Source organism: Danio rerio, chromosome 13 (assembly GCF_052040795.2).
Source record: "Danio rerio strain M-AB ecotype USA chromosome 13, GRCz13ab, whole genome shotgun sequence".
In the NCBI taxonomy this organism is placed as follows: Eukaryota; Metazoa; Chordata; class Actinopteri; order Cypriniformes; family Danionidae; genus Danio; species Danio rerio.
The window spans coordinates 2,082,501-2,110,154 of NC_141033.1; the positions used below are offsets into that span (position 1 = coordinate 2,082,501).

A 27,654-nucleotide genomic window follows, 5' to 3' on the forward strand; every position below is an offset into this window, starting at 1 on the left:
TCTATAGATTTCTGTAGATGCACATTTGGTTTGGGTCTTCTCATGGCTGATAATTCTTTAACCAAGACTTTTGTTTATTTATTTATTCCTATGGGAAAAAACATGTAAGAAAAAAAAATCTCCCTGAGCCAGTGTTCTGCACTAATGACCTCTCTATAGATCAGATGGCCATACAGCACTGTGTACATCTGACATTAAACCCACGGGGGTCAACACAACTCACATTTGTCTTTTGAATTATTAATTGAATCTGTATTAAATGTAATATTGATGGTATTTACAGTGCATGAGTCACTGTGCAAACTCCCAAAGAGTTTCTCCTCACCGCTTTATCCACCTTTTCAATTTAATTTTGCCCACAATTTTATCAGCATAAGCCCTGTGATCAATTCCGGAGTCTGTCAACTCATTAGTGTACAAGCTTTGGTCAACTTATTGACCCAGAACTTCACGCAACAGGGCACTTATTACCAACCTATATTGTTTATTTATTTAAAAAGTACACCAGGAATATTTAATTTGCATTTCTCATGATCAAAGCTCTGCTCGAACTGAGTGAAATGTCAATTTAAACGAGCACTCCATGCAAAAAACTCAATATTAAAAAGGGTTTAGGTGCTCAGGGTTAATCACTATTTGATATTACTTTTATATTGGCTGCTGTTTTTAAATTTGTAGCAGTAAATAAGTGTAATACTGTGATATATTAAAGTGTGCAAAATGAGAAGCTGTTTAAAATGTCTGACAGTGTTCAGTTCTTTTAGCTGATTCATTTCCATGATTACTCTCTGGCTAATTGTGCTCACCTGTGTCTTGTTTGGTTCCTATTTAGCCATTTACAGTGCCTAGGGCCTTACTTTGGTTCTTCCCTCTGTCCTGTATTTACTTGTGGTCTAATATTATGTTAATTCTTGTCTTCTGGGTTGCTTTTTTAATTTGTAAGTAAGGTAAATCTGCTGTAATTGACATTGAGTACTCCTCTACCTGCTTCCTAGGTGACTTTTAAGTCTAAGTTTACTCAGATGGATGGAGGAATGCACTGATCGTACTTTAGGTTTAATCACTATTTTGATATTACTTTTATGTAGGGTGCTGCTTTAACTTGTAGCAGTAAATAACTGTAATACAGTAATATATTAATATATAAAGTGTGCAAAATGAGAAGCTGTTTAAAAATGTGCGCATACGAATGACAGCACACTTGAATAGTGTCCATACGCAGTATAATATTCCCTTAATGAACAATGTGCTTGGGCTCTCTATATTATTTATTTTTCTAAAAAAAAATACACAGAGAATAGTTCTTTTGCATTTCTAGGCCTAGGGCCATTCTTTGGTTCTTCCCTCTGTCCTGTATTTACTTGTGTGAGAATATTTTATCTGATTAGATAAATGGATGGATGGATGGATGGATGGATGGATGGATGGATGGATGGATGGATGGATGGATGGATGCATGGATGGATGGATGGATGGATTGATGCATGGATGGATGGATGGATGGATGGATGGATGGATGGATTGATGCATGGATGGATGGATGGATGGATGGATGGATAGATGGATGGATGGATGGATGGATGGATGGATGGATGGATGGATGGATGGATGGATGGATGGATGGATGGATGGATGGATGGATGGATGGATTGATGCATGGATGGATGGATGGATGGATGGATGGATGGATGGATTGATGCATGGATGGATGGATGGATGGATGGATGGATGGATGGATGGATTGATGCATGGATGGATGGATGGATGGATGGATGGATTGATGCATGGATGGATGGATGGATGGATGGATGGATGGATGGATGGATGGATGGATGGATGGACGGATGGATGGATTAATGCATGGATGGATGGATGGATGGATGGATGGATGGATGGATGGATGGATGGATGGATGGATGGATGGATGGATGCATGGATGGATGCATGGATGGATGCTGTGATCGTACTTTAGGTTTAATCACTATTTGATATTGCATTTATATAGGCTGCTGTTTTTCACTTTGTAGCAGTAAATAACTGTAGTACAGAAATATATTAAAATGTGCAAAATGAGAAGCTGTTTTAAATTGTGCAAATCGATATTTTCACCTCACATTTGCGCATATGAATGACAGCAGACTTGAATTATTGTCCATACAAAGTGTAATAATCAGCATATTGCAGTGTGGTTCCCCCCATTAAAAATGTACCAGGTTCTTCTGATGAACCTTTATTACTTATTTATTGAAAAAAAAACACCAGGAATATTTAATTTGTCTTTCTCAGCATCAGAGCTCTGCTCAAACTGAGTGAAATGTCAATTTAAATGAGCACTTCATACAAAAAAACTCAATACTAAAAAGGGTTTAGCTGTTCAGGGTTAATCATTATTTGATATTAGTTTTATATTGGCTGCTGTTTTTAAAATTGTAGCAGTAAATAACTGTAATTCTGTAATATATTAAAGTGTGCAAAATGTCTGACAGTGTTCATTTTTTTTTAGCTAATTTGTTTTAATGGTTACTCATTGGCTGATTATGTTCACCTGTGCCTTGTTTGGTTTCTATTTAGTCATTTACCGTGCTTAAGACCTTAGTTAGGTTCTTCCCTTTGTCCTGTATTTACTTGTGGTATAATATTATGTGGATTCTTGTCGTCTGGGTTGCTTTTTTATTTGTATGTAAGGTAAATCAGCTGTTATTAAGATTATACTCCTCTATCCCTGCTTTCAAGGTGACATCAATTTTTAGTCCAGGTTTACTCAGATGCATGGATGCTGTGATCATAATTTAGGGTTAATCACCAATTGATATTACTTTTATATAGGGTGCTGCTTTAATTGGTAGCAGTAAATAACTATAATACTGTAATATATTAAAATGTGCAAAATGAGAAGCTGTTTAAAAATGTGGCAATCAATATTTTGGCATGGGAATGACACCACACTTAAATAATGTCCATACGCAGTGTAATAAGTAGTATGTTGTGCTGTGTTTCCTCCATAAATAATGTGCTTGGTCTCTCTGATGGACATATGTTATTTATGTATCTAAAAAAAATACAACAAGAATATTTAATTTTGCATTTCTCATGATCAAAGCTCTGCTCAAACTGAGTGAAACGTCAATTTAAAAGAGCACTTCATGCTAAAAAGGGGGTTAGGTGCTCAGGGTTAATCAGTATTTGATATTAGTTTTATATAGGCTGCTGTATTTTAATTGGTAGCAGTAAATATCTGTAATCCTGTAATTTATTAAAGTGTGGAAAATGAGAAGCTGTTTTAAAAACGTGCAGATCAATATGTTGCAATTGCACATACGAATGACAGCAGACTTGAATAATGTCCATACGCAGTGTAATAAGCAGTATATTGCACTGAATAATGTGCTTGGGCTCTCTGATGGATCTATATGGTTATGTTGCATGCATGATTTTATCCTATTGAATTGGGTTTTGGTGATTTAGTATTTTCCTGATCCCGCTGGGGATAAATCAGAGGCTGCAGGATACGTTGAAGCTACTGGGAGAAAATGAATCAATTTCAGTCGACACTTTACATTGCTTTTGAAGTACATATGGAATGGTGACCTTTTGATTTGCTTTCTCTCTCTCTCTCGCTTGGTATAATGGAGGGGCTGGACGCTGTATTATTTATCTGCAGATGGATTGACTGAAGTTGTTTCACAACTGTGGAGACTGAACTCAGCAGCAGCAACAACACAGGTCTGAATGTCGGCTGTGATCGTACATGTCGAATGATGAGAGAGAGAGAGACAGTGGGGAGGGGGAGAGAGAGAAAGACAGAGGAGGGGAAGGAAAGATGGAAGGATGGATGAATGCTGTGGAATATTAGGAGAGAGAGCGAAGGAAAGAAGAATGAATGGATGGCTGATTAAATGGATGCTGTGGTCATATTTGTTGAACATTGAGATGGATGGATGGATGGATGGATGGATGGATGGATGGATGGATGGATGGATGGATGGATAGATAGATAAATAAATAAATAAATAAATAAATAAATAAATAAATAAATGGATGGATGGATGGATGGATGGATGGATGGACGGATGGATGGACGAATAGATGGACAGATGGATGGATGGATGGATGGATGGATGGATGGATGGATGGATGGATGAACAAATAGATGGATGGATGATAAATGGATGGATAGATGGATGGATGGATGGATGGATGGAAAGACGGGCGGACAAACAAATGGATGGATAGATGGATGGGTGGATGGATGAATAAATGAGTGGATGGTAGTTGGATAAATGGATGGATGGATGGACGAATAGATGGATGGATGGATGAATAGATGGATGGATGGATGGATGGACAAATAGATGGATGGATGGATGGATGGATGGATGGATGGATGGATGGATGAACGGACAGACGGGCGGACAAACAAATGGATAGATGGATGGATGGATGGATGGATGGATGGATGGATGGATGGATGGATGAATAGATGGATGGATGTTAAATGGATGGATAGATGGATGGACGGACGGATAGATGGATGGACAGACGGGCGGACAAACAAATGGATGGATGGATGGATGGATGGATGGATGGATGGATGAATAGATGGATGGATGTTAAATGGATGGATAGATGGATGGACGGACGGATAGATGGATGGACAGACGGGCGGACAATCAAATGGATGGATGGATGGATGGATGGATGGGTGGATGGATGGATGGGTGGATGGATGGGTGGATGGATGGATGAATAAATGAGTGGATGGGTAGTTGGATAAATGGATGGATGTATGGATGGATGGTTTGATGGATGAATGGATGCTGTGATTATACTTGTTGATTGTTGAGACAAACAGACTGGATGGATGGATGGATGGATGGATGGATTGATGGATGGATAAATGGATGTATGGATGGATGCTGTGATCATAGTTGTCCAATGTTACTCCTTATACGTTTATTTGTGTAAAATCTCCTCGAGTACTTGTTCTTCTACTTGAGTATGGATTTTGGATACTCCGCCCACCTCCGTCTGCTGCTTCCTCCAGCACGCATCCCACAAGATCTGAAACTGCGCTAGCACAATGTGTTTAATCTAATACCTCATTTGCATAATTACTTTAGTCAATTGGATGCCAAAACAACACACACACAATGTACACAAATAACAGTAACAGCAGGTGCAGATCAGTTCTGACATAAACTAAATTACCTTTCATTTGCATGCAGAATGCTTTGCATTTATCTAATGTGTGTCAAATGAACCCATTGAGTCTGTGTAAATTGTGTAAAATTGCACTTATGGTTGTTTGGAGTATCTGTAGCACATGCATTTAAAAATCTAGAATGGCCCATTGCATGTTGAAAAGCATTGCATACTACGATGCATATATATTGCATTTTTCTACTTAGTGAACCTCTCATCATTACAACATATTTACACTAACCGGCCTCTTTATTAGGTACACCTGTCCAACTGCTCGTTAACGCAAATTTCTAATCAGCCAATCACATTGCAGCAACTCAATGCATTTAGGGATGTAGGCATGGTCAAGACATTCTGCTGTAGTTCAAGCCGAGCATCAGCAGAAGAAAGGTGATTGAAGTGACTTTTAACATGACATGGTTGTTGGCGTCAGTTGTGCTGATCTGATTGTTTCAGAAACTGCTGATCTACTGGGATTTTCACGCACAACCATCTCTAGGGTCTACAGATAATGGCCTGAAAAAGAGGAAATATCCAGTGAGTGGCAGTTCTGTGGGCGCAAATGTCTTGTTGATGCCAGAGGTCAGAGGAGAATGTCCAGACTGTTTCCAGCTGATAGAAAGGCAACAGTAACTCAAATAAGCACTCGTTACAACCGAGGTCTGCAGAAGAGCATCTCTGAACACACAACACGTCCAACCTTGAGGCGGATGGGCTACAGCAGCAAAGGACCACACCGGGTGCCGCTCCTGACTTGAACTTGAACTAAGGCAGTTCTAAAGGCAAAAGGGGTCCAACCCAGTACTAGTAAGGTGTACCTAATAAAGTGGCCGGTAAGTGTAATTATGAAACTGACATATGCAGTTAGTCTGATGTTCAGTTATTGATCAATGCACTAGATTATTGAATTAGATCTACCTTGTATTGATAGCGATTGGATTTGTTCCCGTGAAGGATCTTGAATGGATTTGGATGGAACTCTTCGTCTTGATCTTCTGTAAATCTGGACGTTATAATGACTGGTCTAATAACTCCAGGTTTTGTCTAGGAAAAACAAGAAAAATCTTTATAATTCCCAACATAATTCACACTTCAACACTCTAGAAATGCTGGGTTGTGGACAAACCCGACCATGGGGATATTTTTCATATTAAAAGGGACTTATTATGCACTTTTATAAAGAGTTTAAACATAGTAGTGTGGCAAGACTCTATGAATAAAACCAGACTTTAATAGTAGCAATGTATTAATTGTGTTTGTTTATAATCACACTTCATAAAAACAGTCTGCAGAAACACTTTGATTGACATTCTCCCTTTGTACGTGTCATCAGAGGGGGAAAGCCCCACCCACTAGTGACCATCTCTCCCTCATTAGCATAGGAGTTAGTCTTGTTTTTGAATCTGCCACTATGCTGACACACAGGTATTTGTAGCTCCGCCCACTTTTTAAAAGAGCACAATCTCATTTGAATTTAAAGCGACAGTCACCAAAACGCCACACTATTAGGATCAAAGCTTAAAAGGGGCAACTTCACAGAGTTAAAAAGCATTTGTGTGGTACTTTGAGCTGAAAAGAAGACAATTTGCATGCATTAACCATGCTTTCTATGTTTATAAAATAACTTGCATAAATTTAAACCAAACTCAACTTTGAAACATATTGCACCTTAGAATTATAAGGTTCTATCTGAAATTATTGTCAAAATTGAGTTATTGGCATATTCTTATAAAACAAAAACTTATTTACATTATGGGATGTTTTTTATGAGTTGTTTACATTTTAAGACTTTTTATTAAAAAAAATTTTACACACTGTTTTCTATGGAATACAAAAACTTTGAAGCTCAAAATTTCAGAATAATTCAGAACGCAGATAGAACCTTATAATTCTAAGGTGACGATATATCTACTTTTTTTATATCAGTAATGTGCATATAAATTAAATGTTGTAGCAGGGAATATATTTCAGTTGCATGAAATGTGGCTTTAAAACAAATAAGGCCAGATCCCTTGAGATAAATGCCAGAATTCAAAGCATCCTTCATTTGTAACAGTTGCATTTTACTTGAAATTCCAGCCTGATTTCACAAGGAAACGTGAGTATTTTACAGTTTGTCAGTTTAGTGACTATTTCATGAGTACGATTTTTAAAAGAAGGCATGCCACCAAACCCTGCCTCTAAACCCAACCGTCATTGGGTGATGAGCAAATCATACTAATCTAATTATATCGTACGAATTCATACGAATTTGCCACTAAATCAAAAAGTTACGAATTGCCGTGAGATTGCGTTGGAAATTCATGCACCAAATTTCATTCATTCATTCATTCATTTTTTTTCAGCTTAGTTTATTTATTAATCTGAGGTCGCCACAGCAGTATGAACCACCAACTTATCCAGCGCATGTTTTACGCAGTGGATGCCCTTTCAGCTTCAAATGTCCACTTTTAAACTCTTTATCAAACCTCCTGCAAAACACTTCACGGTTCTCCACATTAGGCACAATATTCCAAATGTGAAGCTCTTTCTCTTTAGAGAGCAGTTTAAAAACAAAGCCAAGAGTCTTACACACAATCTGGCAACACCCTCTGTTCAAAGCAGAGATTTAGCACTATAGCAACATTCCCAAATGCTCATGCGCATTTGCTGAATTATTATCCCACAATCCCAAAGCCACAAACACATTTAGCATCAAAACGACACATAAACAAAGTCTTTAAACTAACAAAGCAATCATGAGGAGAATAATGTCTCATTCCTACTAAAGTCGGTCCAAAAGGTTTTTCAGAAAGATTTGAGGCCGATTAATGAAATGTGTGTAAACAAAACTGTTATTAGAGCTGTTTGCTCTGATTGTAATTTAACAGTTTTATGTACATTACGCACTGTAATTAGACGGTTTGTGTACTAAATTACTTATAACACAGACATTTTCTGTTTCATTGTAAGTTCATCAGTTTTCATTATGCTCTCTTTTCTATTTGCATTAGTGTTTTGCAAGTTCTTTCAGTTTTATCATGACAAATTGCTGCCACAGAATTCATACAGCCATTCAAAACATGATTTATACAGGGGAAGCAACCTTAGAAGTGCATACTTAAGGCTTTAACCAGCTAAACTCTGCTGTTATTTTAGAATTTCCGCCTGGATTTTCCCTACCCAAATTTTAAAGCTTCCCAAATCCACATGCAGAGGTGTAAATGCAAAAATGTTGTATCATTTTAAAGAAAACCCTTTTAATTTTCCATAAAACACTATTGAAAGTGTTTAAAATATCTGTGTATGTTGTCTGTGTTATAATAAACACCTAAAAAGAGGCGCTTTTTGTATTTTTTTTATAAACTCAAATTTGAAAGTGGACCTTTTAGGTTCTGTGGTCTATTGTGCTGTAAATAATTTTGTTGGTTCCTGCACATGTTTGTAATCATAGGAAAAACGAAAAATGTCTCCACCATAATCTATGCAAAAGTTATTGTATTCCCACTGATGAGAGGCGCTGTACAAGCCACAGGGAGCGATCATTGCTTTCATATTTCACTATTCTTTTGTTTAATCAAACATAATTCACTGTGTTTGGACCATGTCAGACATATAAAAGCATTACTTATGCACATCACCTCAAAAACAGAGGAGAATGGCCCTGAAGCGCACAGCATAAGGTAAGAGATGACAGCTGTCTGTGCTATCTGGGGCTGCTTAGTGATCATAAATGTATTGTTTTCACTTCTGCGCCATGGAAGCACAGTGATTCATCTGGTAACTGTTTGATATGTGAATATAATTCAGTAAAAAGAATGCTAGAACCATATGAGCACCGGCAAGAGCTTTCATTTGAGCTATAACTTGTACATGTGTCATATGAAAAATATGAAAATGAACCAATGTAAAATACCCAGCTCGGGTATCCAAAATACTGTGTATTTAAGTGTAAATAACTTTTGTACAGTAGAATAAAAACCAAAGTGATGCACATGTGCATAAAATATAGATTCTACACTTTCAAACGAAACCACTTAAGGGGGTCTGGTGCAACGCTAGCCCTTTAAATCTTAAAGCGAAGTTGATGACGTCACGGACCCGTTATACCAGGTCCGCAGAGTTTAACATGATTTATACAGGGGAAGCAACCTTAGAAGTGCATACTTAAGGCTTTAAAATGTAGCCTACAGAGCTGAGTCATTGAGAATAAAAGCCAACATTATTGCTAACGTTCCTTTACAAAAGTCTTCAGTCCATATCTAATGAACAAAGTACTGCAGCACAAACTGAGGTGAACATGTTCAATGCTAATACAAAAAAATAAATAAATAAAACAATCAATACATTAAAAAAACACTTACCATAGTTTTTTCAGTAGTTACAGAGGGTTGAAATGGAGAGCTGGCCTAAAACCAAAGAAAATTAAGAGTTAGTATTGAAATATTTCTTTATATCATATATTCAATATTTATACATTGACGTCAAAATTATTAGCCCTCCTTTGATGTTGATTTTTTTTTTATATATTTTCTAATTTAAGTTTAACAGAGCACGGAAATTTTCACAGTGTGTCTGATAATATTTTTTCTTCTGGCGAAAGTCTTATTTGTTTTATTTTGGCTAGAATAAAAGCAGGTTTTAATTTTTTTAAAGACCATTTAAGGGACAATATTATTATCCCATTTAAGCTATATATATATTTTTTTGATAGTCTACAGAACAAACCATCGTTATACAATAACTTGCCTAATTACCCTAACCTGCCTACTAGTTAACCTAATTAACCTAGTTAACCCTTAAAATGTCACTTTAAGCTGTGTAGAAGTGTCTTGAAGAATATCTAGTCAAATATTATTTACTGTCATCATGACAAAGAGAAAATAAACCAGTTATTAGAGATGAGTTATTAAAACTATTATGATCAGAAATGTGTTGAAGAAATCTGTTCTTCATTAAACAGAAATAGGGGAAAAATAATTCAGGGGGGCTAATAATTCTGAATTCAACTCTATATGTATGAATTTAGAGAGTTATGCTGATCAATTTAATTTTTTTTTTCTCCTACTACCAACCCAAGCTGATTATTGATATGTACTCCATTTCTGTGTACTCCATTTCTGGAAATCACAAAGTATATCAAAGGAGGTAAATATTTTTGCAGTTTTTGTTTTTGTGAATCCAATAGAGGCCGCTGTGTATACTTTAGACATCTCAAATTTCTCTCGCATGTGGCATTTGCGGCTGCTGTTCCCATGTAAATCCACCAGAGGCTGCAGTCAACTGGTTGACTGACTGGCCAACATATGCTGGAATAGTTGGCGGTTCATTTCACAGTGGCAACCCTTGATAAACTCAGGGAATAAACCGATTGAAAATGAATGAATGTGAACTTTGTTTATTATTGATATGATATTCACTGCAAAATAAAAATGCTGTTCTTAGACTTTTTTGGCTTGCTTCCAGATCAAATATCTAAAATTTATTAAATCAATAAGTATTTTCTACTGTATATAAGCATATGTTCTTGTTTTAGAAATAAAAATTAAGTGAATTTTTGCTTGAAACAAGCAAAATAATAGCAAGATCATTTTTCTTGCCCCAAAGGCAGATTATTTTGCTTGTTTAAAGGAAAAACTCCGTTAATTTTGACTTATTATTTCTGAAAACAAGACAATATGTCTGCTTGTCTTGAAAACGATTCTTGATTAAAGCATTTTCATATATTTAGACTATAAACAGACAAAAACTAATGCTAAGAAAAGCAGTTTTTGCATTTTTGATCCTCCGTTAATCTGAAGAAAACTTAAAACATATTGAGAAACAAATTTGTAAAGGTGCTTCCAAAATATCCCTATAATTAAACGATCATTACGGTGAGCTCTAAACTCTTTGTTTGTAATCATTTATTGGTGATTTTCAGCTATATCTGTGTTTCTGCTGCCAAACTCCGAGGAGCAGCACGAACAATAAATAAAAAATAAATAAATAAACAAGCCTCCAAATCCTGTAATTTGTGTATGACAAGAAAATCTGCTCCAATTGTCCGAGCCAGATGGAAAAACTCTGCTCTCAGAATGTAAACAGCGTCTAAAACTATAATCATTTTAAAGTGAATAGAAAACCGGCATCAAAAGTTTTTGGACTGATCATAACAGCAAAGCGAGAATCAAACAGCTTGAAGCTCCGAGCAATCGAACAGGGTCTAAATTATAGTGAAATGTCTGTAATACACTCAACAGGTATTTTACTTTACTTGGCAAATCTTACTGCTTTAATTCCTCATTAATAACATTCAGTAGTGAGCTTTTCTCTGCTCGCAAGCGTTTTACTCTTCTTTTTCCCCCTCTTCTTCTTCCACTGTCTCTTCCTCGTCTTCTTCGTCGTAAAATATTTATGTTCAATTTGGATCGGCTTGGAAAAACCAAAATAAGAGTTTTCTCTGTGTATGTCATCAAAGAGTTTTTTTTTTTGTTTTTGTTTTTACTTATTCTTTGTTTTTATTTTCTTATATTCGTCTATTTTATTCCTGTTTTTGTAAAGCACATTGAATTGCCACTTTATATGTATGCTATATAATATGCTATATAAATAATTTGCCTTGCCTTGCCTTTTAAAATAGCTGAAATGTCTGTAAATAGTATGAAAATAATAATAATAATAATAATAATAATAATAATAATAATAATAATAATAATAATAATAATAATAATAATACGTTTTATTGTAATGTTGGACAAAAAAATAATATTATTATCATTATTATTTTTGTTATTATTCAAAATAATATTAGGATTGTTATGATGATGAAGATGATGATAATGATTACGATTATTATTATGGTGATTATAATAAGTATTATTATAATAACAACAACAATGATAAAAAAATAATAATCATTATCATCATCATCTTAATTTTATTTCTATTATTATTATTATTATTATTATTATTATTATTATTATTATGACTATTATGATAATGATTATTCTTATGATGATTATTATTATTATTGTTGTTGTTGTTCACAGTTTTTTTCAGCATTATCATTGCTATTATTATTATTAATATTATTATTATTATTACTATTATTATTATTCTTTTAATCATAAAAGGTTCTTTAGATAATAATAATAATAATAATAATAATAATAATAATAATAATAATAGTAATAATATATATTCTAGTTGCAGCTGGAAGGGCATCCACAGCGTAAAAAAAAGCTGCTGGATAAGTTGGTGGTTCATTCCACAGTGGCAACCCCGGATAAAAAAAGGGACTAAGCCAAAAAAAAAAAAAATGAATGAATGAATGAATGAATAATAATTTTAATAGTAGTAGTAATAGAAGTGATACCATAATTAGTAATATAAATAATAATAATAATAATAATAATAATAATAATAATAATAATAATAATAATAATAATAGTAGTAGTAGTAGTAATAATAGTCATAATATAAAATAATAATGATAATTGTATTAGTAGTGGTAGAAGTGATACTTTAATTAGTAATATAATAATAATAATAATTATTATTATTATTATTATTGTTATTATTATTATAGTAATAATAATAATAATAACAATAATAACAATAATAATAATTATTATTATTATTATTGTTATTAATCTTGTTATTATTCTTATTATTCTTATTATTATTATTATTATTATTAGTGGTAGTAGTAGTAGTAGTTTCATTTTCATCTAAAGAACCGTTTATTGTAATGATTAAATTAAGATAATATTAATAATAATAATAATAATAATAATAATAATCATCATCATCATCATCATAATTGTTATTATTTATATTAATAATAATGTTAATATTATATTAATATAATATTACTATTAAATTATTAATATTTTTTATTTTAAAAAAATTCCACTGTAAAGAATCTTTATTATCTAGATAATTGAAATGGATCTGAAAAATGACCAAGACCAAAGCTAGAGTTATAAAAGTGTAATAAAAGTGTCAGCAGGGCTTTTAGAGATGACATTTCAGTATGAAGCATTGCAAAGCAGGAATATTTCCAGAGTTAACGCTCAATGACATTTCGCAATGAATGATGTATTAATGGAGCTAATGGATCAAGATCAGTGAGAGAAAGAAAATTGAAAAAACTCACATATCTTGTTTCTCGTCCCAATAATTTTGGAGATGGTGATGACGTCTGCTGCTTTAGAGGATCAGAATAAAAGAACAAGCAAGAGTCAAAAATAATATTAATGATGCTAACTCGGCTGCTTAAAAAAAGGTTCATGTTCAACACAAGAACAGGGAACTTAATCGAAATCGCATGCTGGGATCGAGCAGCAGGGGTTTAAAAGCAGAATCGATCTCCGTTAGCCAGAGCATTTCAGATAACAGAAATATTATTTTATAATAATCAAAAGAAAAAGAAAAATCGATATGGCAGTCTGTTCATTGCTATGCTTTTAACGAGTGGATATCCACATGAAAAAAACACTGTAGTATTTCATAATAAATACAGTTTGAACCATACTATGGTAAAGTACTTAAATTGTTCTGTTAGGGTAGAGTTTAGCTGCTATAGTGACACAGTAGTAAAACATAATAGTATGAACAAATTAATCGATTTATACATTTAAAGGGTATTATATTATACTATAGTTTATTGTAAAATCGAAAGTATACTACAGTATTTATTACAGTTTATCAGTTATTGTTAGAGATAGTAATAACAATAACACAATAGTAATAACTATAAGAAGAAAGATAAATAATAATAATAATAATAATAATAATAATAATAACATTAATAATAACAACAAAAATAACTATAAAAGTAATAATAATAATAATAATAATAATAAAATTAATAATAATAATAATAATAATAATAATAATAATAATAACATAATAATATAATAAAGTAATAATAATAATAATCATCATCATAATAATAATAATAATAATAACAATACTTTTCATAAAAATAATAACAAACAAAATACAAATAAAATAATATTAATGATAACAACAACAATAATAATAATAATAAAAATAAAAATAAAATAATAATAATAATAATATTAATAATATTAATAATAATAATAATAACATTAACAATAATAATAACAATAATGATAACAGAAATAATAATAAAATTAATAATAATACATTTTATTTATAATGCGCTTTTCTACAACCCAAATTTAAAAACCCAAACACAGAGAGAATAAGACATTACATACACACATTCAGCATAGAATCAACATAGACAAATAATAAATCATAAACACATTAGAAAAATCAACAACCTACAAACTAGAGAGCATCGCATAACCTACTGCTATATGCACCTTACAATAGTAATGATCAAAAATACTCAAAAATATGATGTTTACCTGTAGCCTAATCAGAGAACAGCGATATTCTTGGATTCAAATCAAGAAAACAGCCATTATGATGATTGGATTTGATATTAAAAACACAATAATTACTTTGTTCTTAGACAAACAGTATAATTAGTTTTGGGCCGAGTGTGATGTTTGGATAATCAAGATGAAAATGCGATCATTAATTACATACCCTTGACGCCTCGGCTGCCAAAGACTTCAGCATGGCTTTGTTCACATGGTTTGATTGACGCTGAAATATAAAGGTGTTAAAGTGTGAAATCTGCTTTGTTGATGGAGCATTGTGTAGGTCTGATTTCAGCACTGTGTGCAATTATAAATACAGTGGAAGTCAGAATTATTAGCCATCCTGTATATTATTTTCTCCAATTTCTGTTTAATGGAGAGGAGATTTTATTCAACACATCTTTGTTGTGATGAAAGCACATAATATTAGACTAGATATTCTTCAAGACACTAGTATTCAGCTTAAAGTGACATTTAAAGGCTTCACTAGGGTAATTAGGGTTAATAAATCATTGCATAATGATGGTTTGTTCTGGAGACAATCCAAAACTAATATTGCTTAAGGGGGTGAATAATATTGACCTTAAAATGGCTTTAAAACAATTAAAAACTGCTTTTATTCTAGCCGAAATAAAACAAATAAGACTTTCTCCAGAAGACAAAATATTATAGGAAATACTGTGAAAAATTCCTGAATCTGTTCAACATCATTTGGGAAATACTTGAAAAAAATATGGGGCGGGTGAATTATTCTGACATCAACATGTTATAGCAATGTCAGCTCACTGTCTGTATTGTGTCCTCCAGGACTTCATCAATGGTGGCGTAGAGCTCTGCGGTCTGTTGACGCAGCTGCGCAGGAGAACACATCTGCACAGAGATATTTAACTCTCTCACATCAGAAACAATGGCAAGCCGGAGAGAAAGCATAAGTCATTACTTTATATCTTTATTTTGTAGAGCAGTCAGTCTAATGCTTTTCTTACTTAAAGTTTTGTCTTGTTTTGTAGTACAAATATATTAAAATTATTAAATCAAGATGCTTCTTCTAGACAAGCAAAAGACATAAGCTGCGTACCAAATGGCACACAACACACAATGCACTATGTACTTACCAACCCAAGCTCATTCTGGAAACGTAGCCCCGCGGACGTTTCTGGAGACCGCGAGTTGCATGGCTGGAGGTACGTACGGCCGCGTTTAGTTTTTTTTAAAGCGAACACTGCGGGGCGGTGTGGCGCCACTCCACTCCTCCTCTTCGCGCTCGCCGGCCGACGGCTCGCCTCCGAGTGGAGGGCTTTCCCGCTGCTACCAGTTCGCCCGCTTAGCTCGCAGCGTTACGTTGGCGGAGCGAAGGCCTGGAGGAGGAGCAGCCGGCCGCGAGGACGAGCGGGATCGGGTCCGGGGAAGAGCGGTTCCAGAAATCAGGTAAGATTAAAAACATAATCCAAAAAATAAGGGCGAGAACGCGGGGGGATCCGAAAACGCGGTCGAAATCAAAGACAAGGGCTTTTGCTTTTTTTTCTGGACGGCTTTTGCAAACCGTCGCTTGGGTTTAGGGAAGGAGGAGGAGGAAGAGGAGGGCGGCCGGGTCGGCCGATCAGCCGGCTGCCCGGTCGATCGTTCGGACGTTCGTTCGTTCGGCCAGCCAGTCGGACGGATGGTCGCTCCACAGCGACCTCCGGTGGCTTTTCGCGCGAGAACAGCGCAGGCGCAAACGGCGCGCGCTCCCGAGAGGCGCTCGAGACGTGAAAAAGCGCGCACTTTGTAATGTATAGCTAATTGTAGGTCAACTGACGAGTGACTTAGTATTTTAAAGTTGAAGAACTAAACATTTTCAGTAAATTAGCTCAAGATTTTATAATTGGGTAAACAGAACTTTAATGGTAGAAATAGCTTAAATTTGTAAACAAAAACTGCTTAAAATATTAAGTTACACCAACCAATAAATTTGAGCAAAACCATTTGCTACAATACCTAAAAAAATTAAGCATCACCAACTAAAGATTTTTAGGTAATATTGCTTTAAATTTAATGTGAAAATTGCTTAAAAAGAGGGATGCAAAAATGATGCACTATATTCTTTAGTAAATCTAGCATATTATTTTTTTCAGTGTATGTAGTGTCGTCCCAAATGGCACACTAATGTTTTTTTACTAAGCGGAAATTCAAACCGTTTCCCTGATGACGTTTGACAGTCGCCAGATCAGTGAAATAAACGACTAAATTATCAAATAATACCTGCCGTGAGTGTAACTGCATTCACCATCGGGAGTCGCTATAATCACTCTCATAGGAGAGTTTTGCTTTCACCATCCAAAATAATTAAAGTTTTCCAACATGTGCGCCCGATAGCTCCGCCCCTTCCACTACGTAAGCAAACCTGCGGTCGTTGAGTGCGTGAAGTGTCCATCACTACACACCTCACTTTAGAAATTTGAGAGAAATTTAAGATTTGAAAAGGCATACACCGCAGCCTCTGGTGGATTTACTGGAGAACAGCAGGTGTGAATGGCACTCGCGAGAGAAATTAAGATCTGAAAAGGCATACACAGCAGCCTCTGGTGGATTTGTGAAAACAAAATCTGTCAAAAACGTACCTCCGGGGACATATTTGGCGCTCTCCAGAAATGTAGATGGGGGTACGTATCAATAATCAACCTAGGTTGCAGCATGTACTTTAAGTGAAAGACACAGTATATTCACTTTTCTCGCAGTACCTCAGCATGTGGGTCTTCCCAGGAATAGTTGTCTGCAGGGTTGAGCAAAGCTTCTTTCTTGCTGACCTCTTCATCTATAGCCTTCAGCGGGGACACAATTAAGAGTTGTAGATGAAGCTTTAATCCTTTAATAATCTTGACCTTAACAAGGGTAGTAAAGTGAATCCCAAAGGTCTATCCGTGTCTACATGGCCATTTCTGACCCTGTCCACTGTGACTTAACCTCTGCTATAATGTCTAATGAGGTTTGCGCTGTGGTGACGCTGTTAAAGCTTCTTTTATCCGCTTATGAATAATTCCAGACTGATGTCAATAACACTCTAAAATAATGGTCCATTGGTTAATGTACATACTAACATGAATTAGGAATGGACAATCTGTATTAATCATAGGTAGACATTTACTATTGCGTTATTAAAATATAAAGTGGTGCTTGTTCATTTTGGTTAATGCACTGTGGTAACAAGAACTAACAACGGACGACAGTGTTTTCATTTGCTAACATTAACTAATATAAATGCTGTAATAAATGTATTGTTCATTGTTTGTTTGTGTTAGTAAATATATCAACTGTGACATTTACTAACCAACAATTATTTTAACCCCTTGACTGCCGATGGCTGAACGCTTAATGTTTACTTTACTAAATTGCAATGAAGACATAATCTGATTAAGACAAACTGTACACTACCTGATAATTTAAGTTTTATGAACAACAAATAACATCTTGACTTCTAGTTGATCATTTAGCATCAGAAGTGGCTTATATGAAAGGCAAAGGCCTCTAGATTACACTTATTTGACCAAATAAAATAGGATCATGCCTTGATTTCAGATGATTTCATTAGGAAAGTAAGGTCTGACTCTGCTTAGACAAAAGTTTTATCACTGAACAGAAATAATGTCCAGTGTAGAATATAAAGTCCTGCTGCAGTGGAGACAGAATGAATATTGTGTCTGACTCCATCATGAGCTTGGAGGACTGCATCCATACATCTCTGACATGACTCAAATCACTGATTAATAAAGTCATCTGGAATGAAGAAGAAAGCGTTCCTGCAGGACTCCCAGAGTTCATCAAGACTCTTTGTGCTCATCTTCAATGCCTCCTCCTTTATCTTACCCCAGACATGCTCAATAATGTTCATCTCCGGTGACTGGGCTGGCCAATCCTGGAGCAGCTTGACCTTCTTGGCTTTCAGGAGCTTTGATGTGGAGGCTGAAGTATGAGCAGGAGCGCTATCCTGCTGGAGAATTGTCCCTCTCCTGTGGTTTGTAATGTAATGGGCAGCACAAATGTCTTGATACCTCAGGCTGTTGATGTTGATCATCCACTCTGCAGATCTCTCGCACGCCCCCATACTGAATGTAGACCCCAAACCATGATTTTTTCTTCACCAAACTTGACTGATTTCTTTGAGAATCTTGGCTCCATGCTGGTTCCAGTAGGTCTTCTGCAGTATTCGTGATGATTGGCATGCAGGTCATGAGAAAAATCCACCTTCTGACACTTTTCTAAATGATCAACTAGAAGTCCAGTTATTATTTGTTGTTCTTACAACTAGGATCCACAACGACTTTTGTCAAGCAGTGTATATCACTGGAAAGGTCTAAGACTTCCGGATTTATATTTTACCACTGTTTTAGTGGTATATAAGAATAAATAGGAGATCAAAATCCATTTACTATCATCCTTCAACCAGTGGGACCATTTACGGTTATTTATTTAAAGCATAATATGGTGTTCTAAACATGAAGCAATCAGGACAAACTATATATCATTTGAAAGCTTAAAATGTCTAGTTTCCATATATATGACTGATAGATATTACAAACAAACTCATACAACTTGTTAAACTTGCAGCAAAGATACTCATCAGAGTTGTAAAGCATTACTTTGCTACAGCAATCTTTATGCACAATAATTGTAGATGTTCTTTAGAGGCCAATTTCAAATCAATTACCACCAAACTACCCATATTACCTTAGAATTGTATGTCTACCTTATAAATATTGTCAAAGGTATGTCAAAATATGGTTTATATTTCTCAAAACATACGTCAAAATTTTTTGGGGGGGGCTCTTATATGCTCACCAATGTAAAGTGTATGTCATTTGGTGGTCATGTTTGGTACTACAACCAAACAAAATCCTACAGAAACCCTATTTGTTGAAATATCAACTTCAAATTTGGAACATAAATTGTTCAGATATTTAAGCTTTCTGTAACATTTGGGTTAAAACTAGTATTTTGTAAACTATATATATATATATATATATATATATATATATATATATATATATATATATATATATATATATATATATATATATATAATGTAATATAATAAATAATATATTTATTTTATTACGTTTACAAACTGAGAGAAACATAACTTTTTTTTCATTTGACTTTATGTGAACTTTCTGAGCTACAATCTGACAAGTGTCTTCTTTCCAGTGAGACCAAGTTTAAATCTATGCACCAAAGCATTGAAGATTGGCGTTCATTTAAGTTGAACATGTAATTATAATGGTGCATTCACACAGGGCTTCAGCGTCAACACTTGACAGAGGGCGTGTCTGAAGTTGGGGCTGACGCGATCATCATAGCAGCGTCAGCCAATTAAATTAGTCAGCAACTGGTTACTGTCTGAGCTGGTGTATTTGCATACAGCGATTTGATTGGCTGACGCTTCCATCAATGCATTTCAGCAACGCCTGACGTCACCCATTTAAAGTGAATGGGAAGCATTGAGGCTGACGCCCAGTGTGCATGGGGCGTAAGTCTATGCTCAAAAAGTAGAGGTGACATTTAAAAGATTTAAAGTATGATAAAAATCAAGGTAATACTTTGTACCAATACCAAATATTGTCTCAATTTCCATTATTAACTACTGGCTTATTATCTGCTTATTATTAAGATATTGGCTGATTATCGTAAAGTATGATCTTATTCAACAGTGCATGTCTAATCCTACCCAATACCTAAACCAAAATACTACAGTAACAACTACTAATAAGCAGTAAATTGGGAGTTTATTACTAGTGAGAGTTGTAAAGTATGACCAAAGATAATGATGCAGGTTTATCCCACTCTAATAGCATCTATTGACTATCTTTAATGACATTACAATTGCACAAAATGTGATACAAACACTAATGCAATGGCTTATTCTGAGAGCGAATGAATTTAGAAATAGCTGCCATTCAGAGTTGTAATGAGTAATTAGATAAAGCAGCTTACCTGCTGTTCCAGAAGCAGCGTATTGGTAGGAATAGCGGCAAGTGCCTTGTAGGTGGATTTGATCTTGTATGTCTATAAGAGGAAAGGTTGACTGAGAAGTCATAAAAACCACAATTACAAAACTAAAATAATCCACAGCTGTGCAGCAAGGGTGGGCGTTATGAGTAATCCCCTTATCAAGAAGCAGTCATATCATGATGCAGTTATTATTGCAAGGAAATATGAGTCTATTCTAAAAGCAAACATGCGATACTTGAAACTTTGTCTTTATTGGGGCATGGATGAATGTAAAATGCTAACACACATGCCTGCTGACCATTAAAGAAACACTCCTCTCTTTTTTTGGAAATACTCTGTCCACAATGTACCGGCAAAAAGTCAAGATAACAATTAGATTGCTTTAAAGAGCTCATAAAATAAAAATAAAGTATAGTTAGTATAAGTATTGTTCAACCCAGGCTCATTGTGGAAACGTAACCCTGCGGACGTTTCTAGAGACGGCGAAATACGTCCCGGGAGGTACGTATTCGAGCAGTTTTTGTTTTTGTGAATCCGCGAGAGGCCGCTGTGCGCGCTTTTTTGCGTCTCGAACGCCTCTCATGAGCGCAGGCTGTTCGCGCCCGCGCTGTTCTCTCGTGATAAGCCGCCGGAGGCCGCTGTAGAGCGACCATCCGTCCGACTGACTGACTGAATGACTGAACGATCGAATTGGCGGGCGGCCAATCGGCCGACCCAGCTGCCCTCCTTCTCTTCCTCCTCCTCCTTCCCTAAACCCAAGCAACGATTTGCAAAAGCCGTCCAAACAAAAAAAGCAAAAGCCCTCGTCCGATTTTGACCACGTTTTTTGGATCTCACAGCGTTCTCGCCCCATCGCGAACTCGTTCGCTTTTATTTTTTGGATTCTGTTTTTCATCTTACCTGATTTCAGGAACCACTCTTCCCCGAACTCGATCCTCAGGCCTCCGCTCTGCCGACGTAACTCTGCGAGCTAAGCGGACAAACTGGTTTCGGAGGGAAAGCCCTCCACACGGAGGTGAGCCGTCAGCCAGTGAGCGCATAGAGGAGGAGCGGAGTCACATCGCCCTATAGCGTTCGCTCGAAAAAACAAAACACAGCCATACGTACCTCTGGCCACGTAAATCGCAGTCTCCAGAAACGTCCGCGGGGCTACGTTTCCAGAACGAGCTTGGGTTGGTATTTTTTAGTTTTTAAGATTTCTATAATCTTAGTCAATTCAAATGTTTTCACTTGATTGAATGGGTGTTATCAGTGGTTTACAGCTGATAGATATGGGCTAGTAGGGGCCTTCTGCGCCTACTGGAAGACTCAAAAGGCTGTTGTCATTCATCCACATGGTTAATCAGCTATAGATCAAATATGGCTGTGGCCGGAAGTTAACGAGAATTATTTTGTTATTTCGTATTGATTACATTTCCCAATTATTTGTATTTTATTAATGTCTACCCCTACCCATACCTGTCAACATTGGGATGTGAAAATAGAAAATAAGGGATATGCTTACCATAATAAGGGATTCCCCCAATCCCCCCCCCCCCCTTAAAAAATCCCCAAATGACTAAATATGCTAATTTGAAGCTGTTTCATTGTAAATACACAGTTAAGTGGTTATTAATATGTTTTATTATTATTTGCAAAAGAAAAAATAAATAGTGTGTACATTAGCATCAAATAATTAGGCAAACAGTTCAGCCTATTAAAATTAATAGCTGTTATAATGTAATTGAATTAAGTTATCAAATCTCATGAGCCGTTTCTTCACTGTATGGCTCACACATTCTGATTAAAGAGCATCGAATGATTTATTTAGATGTTTTTCGTTTGACATAAAATAACAGAGGTGTCACTTTAAAACTGCACACATCTACCCTTATATAATGAAAGCATTCGATTGCTTTGTTAACTTTTTATGCTCATTTAGGAGGAAATTACTTGTGTTTGAAAAAAAAAAACACCAAGATCGACATCTTTAGATATTATTATTATTATTATTATTATTATTATTATTATTACACTCCGCTTCAAATCGCGTGTACAGAATCTGTTTAGGAAGCAGCGTCTGTTTATCACTATTGAGCGCATCAGCTGAGAGTCACGCACCTCTATATGACTGTTTTGAGGATTGCATATGAAGGGGAGACGGCACCTGTATTGAAAAGGAAGGAAATCGTGCCGTTTCTATGTTTATTTCAAAGTGTTTTCATGCCTAAACAAAGCGAAAGCACAAAACAGACTGACATCTAAGAGTAAGGGCGGCCCCTGGTGGTTCGGCGGTATGAGTTGCGTATAGGAAGGCTCAGCTCTTTAATGTTTATTTGCCACCCTTCAGAGAAAAATACGGGAGAAATATGGGAAATACATTTACGGGATGATAGCAGGATAGAACTGTAAAATACGGGAGAATCCCGGGAAACCCGTGAGGGTTGACAGGTATGCCTCTACCCCAACCCTAAACCCAACCATCACAGTAATGTAAAAACAGATCTGGAGTGTTCTCTATTAGCATAGCTGATTAACCATGTGAATGGATGATAACAGACTTCTGAGCCTACCAGTAGATGCAGAAGGCCCCTACTGGCCCATATCTAGAATTCATATTTAGAAGATATAAACATGTAAAGCTTGTAGTTTGTCACTTCCGCCTGTATGGAACAATGCAGAGCGTAATTTGTGCAAATTTGGAACTTACTTAACTTACGTCTGCAACATCCCTCCACCATCCGACACCCTGCTAAACACCCCCAGACGGATCCACACTGCAGTTCAGCAACGCCTGATGTCACCCATTCAAATTGAATGGGAAGCTTTGAAGCTGACGCCCCATGTGAATTTGGTGTTAGAATCGTCCTAATTCCCCCCCACCCAAATACCCAACAAACCATGAAGAAAAAAAACTCTAGGGGGCTTGACAAATTAGCATATTTCCAAAATAAATAATAAAAGTGGCACATTACCATTGGGTCATCATATATATACATATACATATATATATATATATATATATATATATATATATATATATATATATATATATATATATACAAACATACAGTATATGATATTTACACACACACACACACACACACACATATTAAATATATATGTGTGTGTGTGTGTGTGTGTGTGTGTGTGTGTGTGTGTGTGTGTGTGTGTGTGTGTGTGTGTGTGTGTGTGTGTGTAAATATCATATACTGTATATTTGTGCTACATCAATGTAGAGTTGAAGGAAAAAATGATTTTAATATTTAATTTTTTAAATATTTCCAGCGTTGTTTAACTGAGATGTTTGATCAACATGTTATTAAACATCAACATTTTAATAACTCATTTCTAATAACTTACTTCTGTTATCTTTGCCATGATTACAGCACATAATATTTCAGAAGATATTTCGCAGTATTCAGCTTAAAGTGCTATTTAAAGACTAAAGCGCCGGTCACAGTAGAGTTTGTGTGTGCGCAATTCTGTCGTACGGCGCTGTGACTAAACAGGGGGCGGGACTAAACAGGTTTATTAGACATTTTTAAAAGCGAGCGATTGCTCCATGTTTTAAATTTCTGTCCAGAGAGGTCATGTTTTGATCCTCGATTGTTCTCACGCAGTCAAGTGATGCGATTTCACAGGTCAGAGTTCACCAAGCTTGAACTTTGCACCGCAGCAACCTGCGAAACTTAACGCATGACCCTTCGTTTCCGGTCTGACGCATTCACATACGTATGAATGGAAGTCTATGGGAGGAAAAGCCCAGTGTGACCGCAGCTTTAACCAGATTAACTAGGTCAACAAGCTTAATTAGTTAATTAGTGGTTTGCTCTGCAAAAAAAAAAAGTCTTAAGGGGCTATTGCATACTGAACTTACAAATTATTTAAGTAACCTTTATTCCAGCCAAACTAAAAGAAATAAGACTTTTTCTCCCCAGAATAAAACAGTCTAGCAAAAACTGTGAAAAGCTCTGTTTAACATCACTCGGGAAATATTCGAGAAAGATCATTAAAGCTGTATATTAGCCACATATAGCTGCGCCAGCACTGTGTCAGACCATGCATTCATAGCTCAAACCAACAGAGTACGTGCAAATGCAAAACTTGCCTTTACCGAAGATTTACTATTCTGGCATGTATGCATAGATCATGTTTCCCAGCAATGTGGGAGGTTGTGATTAGGAATGCATGTCACTCCATGAATGAATGCCCGTGCTCGGTGCTAAAGCATGCAAGTTGCGTGCAGGTAACAGTGAAAGGCCGTGCCCTGTACCTTTCTATTTTTACAATCCCCATCTGTGCAGTCTTGTGAGCTGCCCCACAGAGATGGAGAGGGTGATGAGCAGGAGTATGAGGGTGAGGGGGAGAGGTGACGGCCTGGCGAGGGGGACAGTGTGCCACAATCTGGGGTGGAGGACCGGGATTTTGGATGAACTTGGGGAAAGGCTGGAGATACTGGAGGTGTGTGGGGCAGGTGGGAGAAACCCGTAGGTTTGGGAGAGGGAGACAGTCTTAAAGCAGGGGATGACAAGAGCACTCTTTCCAAATCATTTTTGATTTTGTTGCTGTGTGATTCGAAAGTGGAGGGAGATTTACATGAATTCCGAGGTGGACTTGGTGCTGGGTTGTCAGATGAGCTTTCATTGTGTTTCGAATAGGATGATTTCTGGAACTGTTTTAGGTCTCCTAAATATTCAGCAGGCCTGGGTTTTGTTTTAGCATGCAATACAGATGCTGAAGATTCAGGTACCTTATCCATCTCCACGATTGCAGGGTGTTTCCTTGATGCTAATTGATTTTTCTGCTTCTCAGAATCACTGTGGGATTCAAGTGAATGATAAAACGAAGGAGATTTACATGAATTCTGAGCTGAATTTGGTGCAAGGTGGTCAGCTGACGTTTCTTGAAGTTCCAAATAGAGCTCATTGGTTGGTTTCTGGCTTTTTTTAAGCTCTATTGAATATAAGTCTGATCTGGGTTTTGATTCAGCATGGGTTAGAGATCCTAAAGATTCCGGCAACTTGCTTGATCCCCTTGATGCAAACTGATCAATCTGATTCTCAGAATCACTGTGGGGAGATTTACATGAATTCCGAGTTGGATCTGGAGTTAAATTGTCAGCTGACCTTTCTTTAAGATTCGAATAAGCCTCATTGGATGATTTTGGTTTTAGCTGTACTGAATATTTGATATCTGACCTGTCATGGGGGTTTGTTTCAACATCTGTTACCAATGATAAAGATTCAGGAAACTTGTTTGTATCCACAATTGCAGGGGATTCCCTTGATGCTAATTGATTTTTCTGGTTCTCAGAATCACTGTGGGATTCAAATATGTGATGAAAGGAAGGAGACTTGCATGAATTAGAAGCTGAACATGGTGCTGAATAGTCAGCTGAACTTTCTTTACGTTTCGAATAGGGCTCATTGGATGATTTCTGACTCTGGTTTAGCTCTATTGAATAATTGTCTGATCTGGTTTTTCTTTCAACGTGCCTTACAGATGCTAAAGATTCAACCGACTTGTTTGTATCCACAGATGCAGGACAATCCCTTGACCCTGATTGATTTGTCTGGTTCTCAGTGCCGTAGTAAAGCAGAGAGCTTGATTTAGGAGACAAGCGGCTCATATGGGAGCCACACAAAAGAGAGCTCGGAACTACCGGCAAACGATTTCCCCTATGACTTAATTTGGACAAGTGAGAATGGGCAGTTTGGACTGGAGGTAAGCTTGGGGATGGGGTGTGATTTGTGTGTAACTCTACCCTGCTACTACTAGGGAAAGGTTGGCATGAGTCAAATCTTTCTGATGGCTTTGTTGGTATGGTTTCCTCAGCTGTCTTAACCTTTGATGAGACTAAAAGAGAACTTTGGTCTTGCTTCTGAAGTTCTGAATTATGGTAAGACTCCCCACCTGATCGATCAATGGCAGTGCAAGACTTTGCTTTGGGCACGTTCATGGGTGCAACAGAAGAGGCAGCTGAGCATGCTAAACATGAGGACACGTTAACCGGACTGATAGGCCAGCAGGGAGTGTAAGGTCTTTGAGAAGAAGAGGATAGAACAGGTAGACGACCTTTTCTGAGAATAGCTGTTAACAGGGAGAGCTGGGTTGGAGGGAGTCTGTGTCGGCCACGAGGTGAAAGGGGACACGGTGAGGTTGCCCGACTATCACAGCATGGTGTCCCGCAAGTGGACGACATGTGTAGCAAACTAGACCCAGGAGCCAAAGAATGCCGTTTGATTCTCACCACAGAAGGTGTGAATGTTCCTGATCTTATAGAGGAACATGGGGAAACTGTGCGAGATCCATCCCGTGAGAACATGTAAAAGCCTGACCAGCTTCTTTCTTTGTCCCATCCCTCGGAGAGTATAGACTCTTTTGAAGACATTGGAGAATTGAAAAAATCCACAGAGCTGGCAGGACTGAGGGCCTCTTGTCTTTGGGATGAGCTATTTAAAAACGGACCTGAGCTGACCTCGGCAGCCTCTGATATGTTGTGAAATCCAAGCTGGGAAACGCTGGGTTGTTTGTTATCAGTGGTTTCTATGACAGCAGGGCCAGGCTCGGGGGATACGGCAGTAAATTCTGTAGGAGAACCAGTGAGGGTGGTGGGTGGTTTAAGCGTTAAATTGTCTGTGGACTGAATCTGAAGGGGGGAATAGAAATGAAAGAAACATCAACTCACAGAACTCATTTTAATAATGATTACAATGATGTCTAATTGTTGATTGCTGGAGAATGCTCAACACATCAATTCCACACAGGGGTTTATAAAGAAGCATGTTTGTTTTTTTAAGCTGATACAGTAAATCATAACTGAAAGGATATCTAGATTTTAAAGGGATAGTTCAACCCCCCAATTTGCTTCAACCCAGGCTCATTCTGAAAACGTAGTCCGGTGGACGTTTCTGGAAACCACGAAATACGTCCCGGGAGGTACGTATTTTTGCAGTTTTTGTTTTCGTGAATCCCAGGAGAGGCCGCCTTGTGCACTTTTTCGCATCTCAAATGTCTCTCGCGAGTGCATTCGCGCCCGCGCTGTTCTCCCATAAACCCACCAGAGGCCGCTGTCGAACGACTGTCCATCAGGCTGACTGAATGA

The 27,654-nt window shown here is 36.7% G+C and overlaps 3 protein-coding genes across 13 annotated transcripts in view; 1 reads left to right on the top strand and 2 right to left on the bottom strand.

The window, feature by feature from the left end:
• Nucleotides 1–8,514, top strand: part of hmgcll1 (3-hydroxymethyl-3-methylglutaryl-CoA lyase like 1) — a 238,908-nt gene extending 230,394 nt beyond the window's left edge. Inside the window, exon 12 of the transcript XR_015505378.1 lies at nucleotides 5,711–8,514. The gene's annotated coding sequence lies outside the window, so the exon portion shown is untranslated. The remainder of the gene's footprint in view (nucleotides 1–5,710) is intronic.
• The window catches only part of lrrc1 (leucine rich repeat containing 1), a 593,918-nt gene that overhangs the window by 440,148 nt on the left and 126,116 nt on the right, over nucleotides 1–27,654 (bottom strand). The window lies entirely within an intron of this gene.
• mlip (muscular LMNA-interacting protein) overlaps nucleotides 1–27,654 on the bottom strand; it is a 66,007-nt gene that overhangs the window by 13,631 nt on the left and 24,722 nt on the right. For 2 of the 11 annotated variants that reach the window (XM_087278814.1, XM_087278816.1), the window contains exons 4-11: nucleotides 24,823–27,198; nucleotides 20,550–20,621; nucleotides 17,303–17,383; nucleotides 15,369–15,452; nucleotides 14,749–14,808; nucleotides 13,322–13,372; nucleotides 9,546–9,590; nucleotides 6,121–6,246 (exon numbers count right to left, since the gene is read on the bottom strand). In XM_087278814.1, coding sequence (XP_087134940.1) covers nucleotides 6,121–6,246; nucleotides 9,546–9,590; nucleotides 13,322–13,372; nucleotides 14,749–14,808; nucleotides 15,369–15,452; nucleotides 17,303–17,383; nucleotides 20,550–20,621; nucleotides 24,823–27,198 — 2,895 coding nt within the window. The remainder of the gene's footprint in view (nucleotides 1–6,120; nucleotides 6,247–9,545; nucleotides 9,591–13,321; nucleotides 13,373–14,748; nucleotides 14,809–15,368; nucleotides 15,453–17,302; nucleotides 17,384–20,549; nucleotides 20,622–24,822; nucleotides 27,199–27,654) is intronic. The other 9 variants (XM_087278820.1, XM_087278822.1, XM_087278823.1 and 6 more) reach the window with 7 other exon arrangements.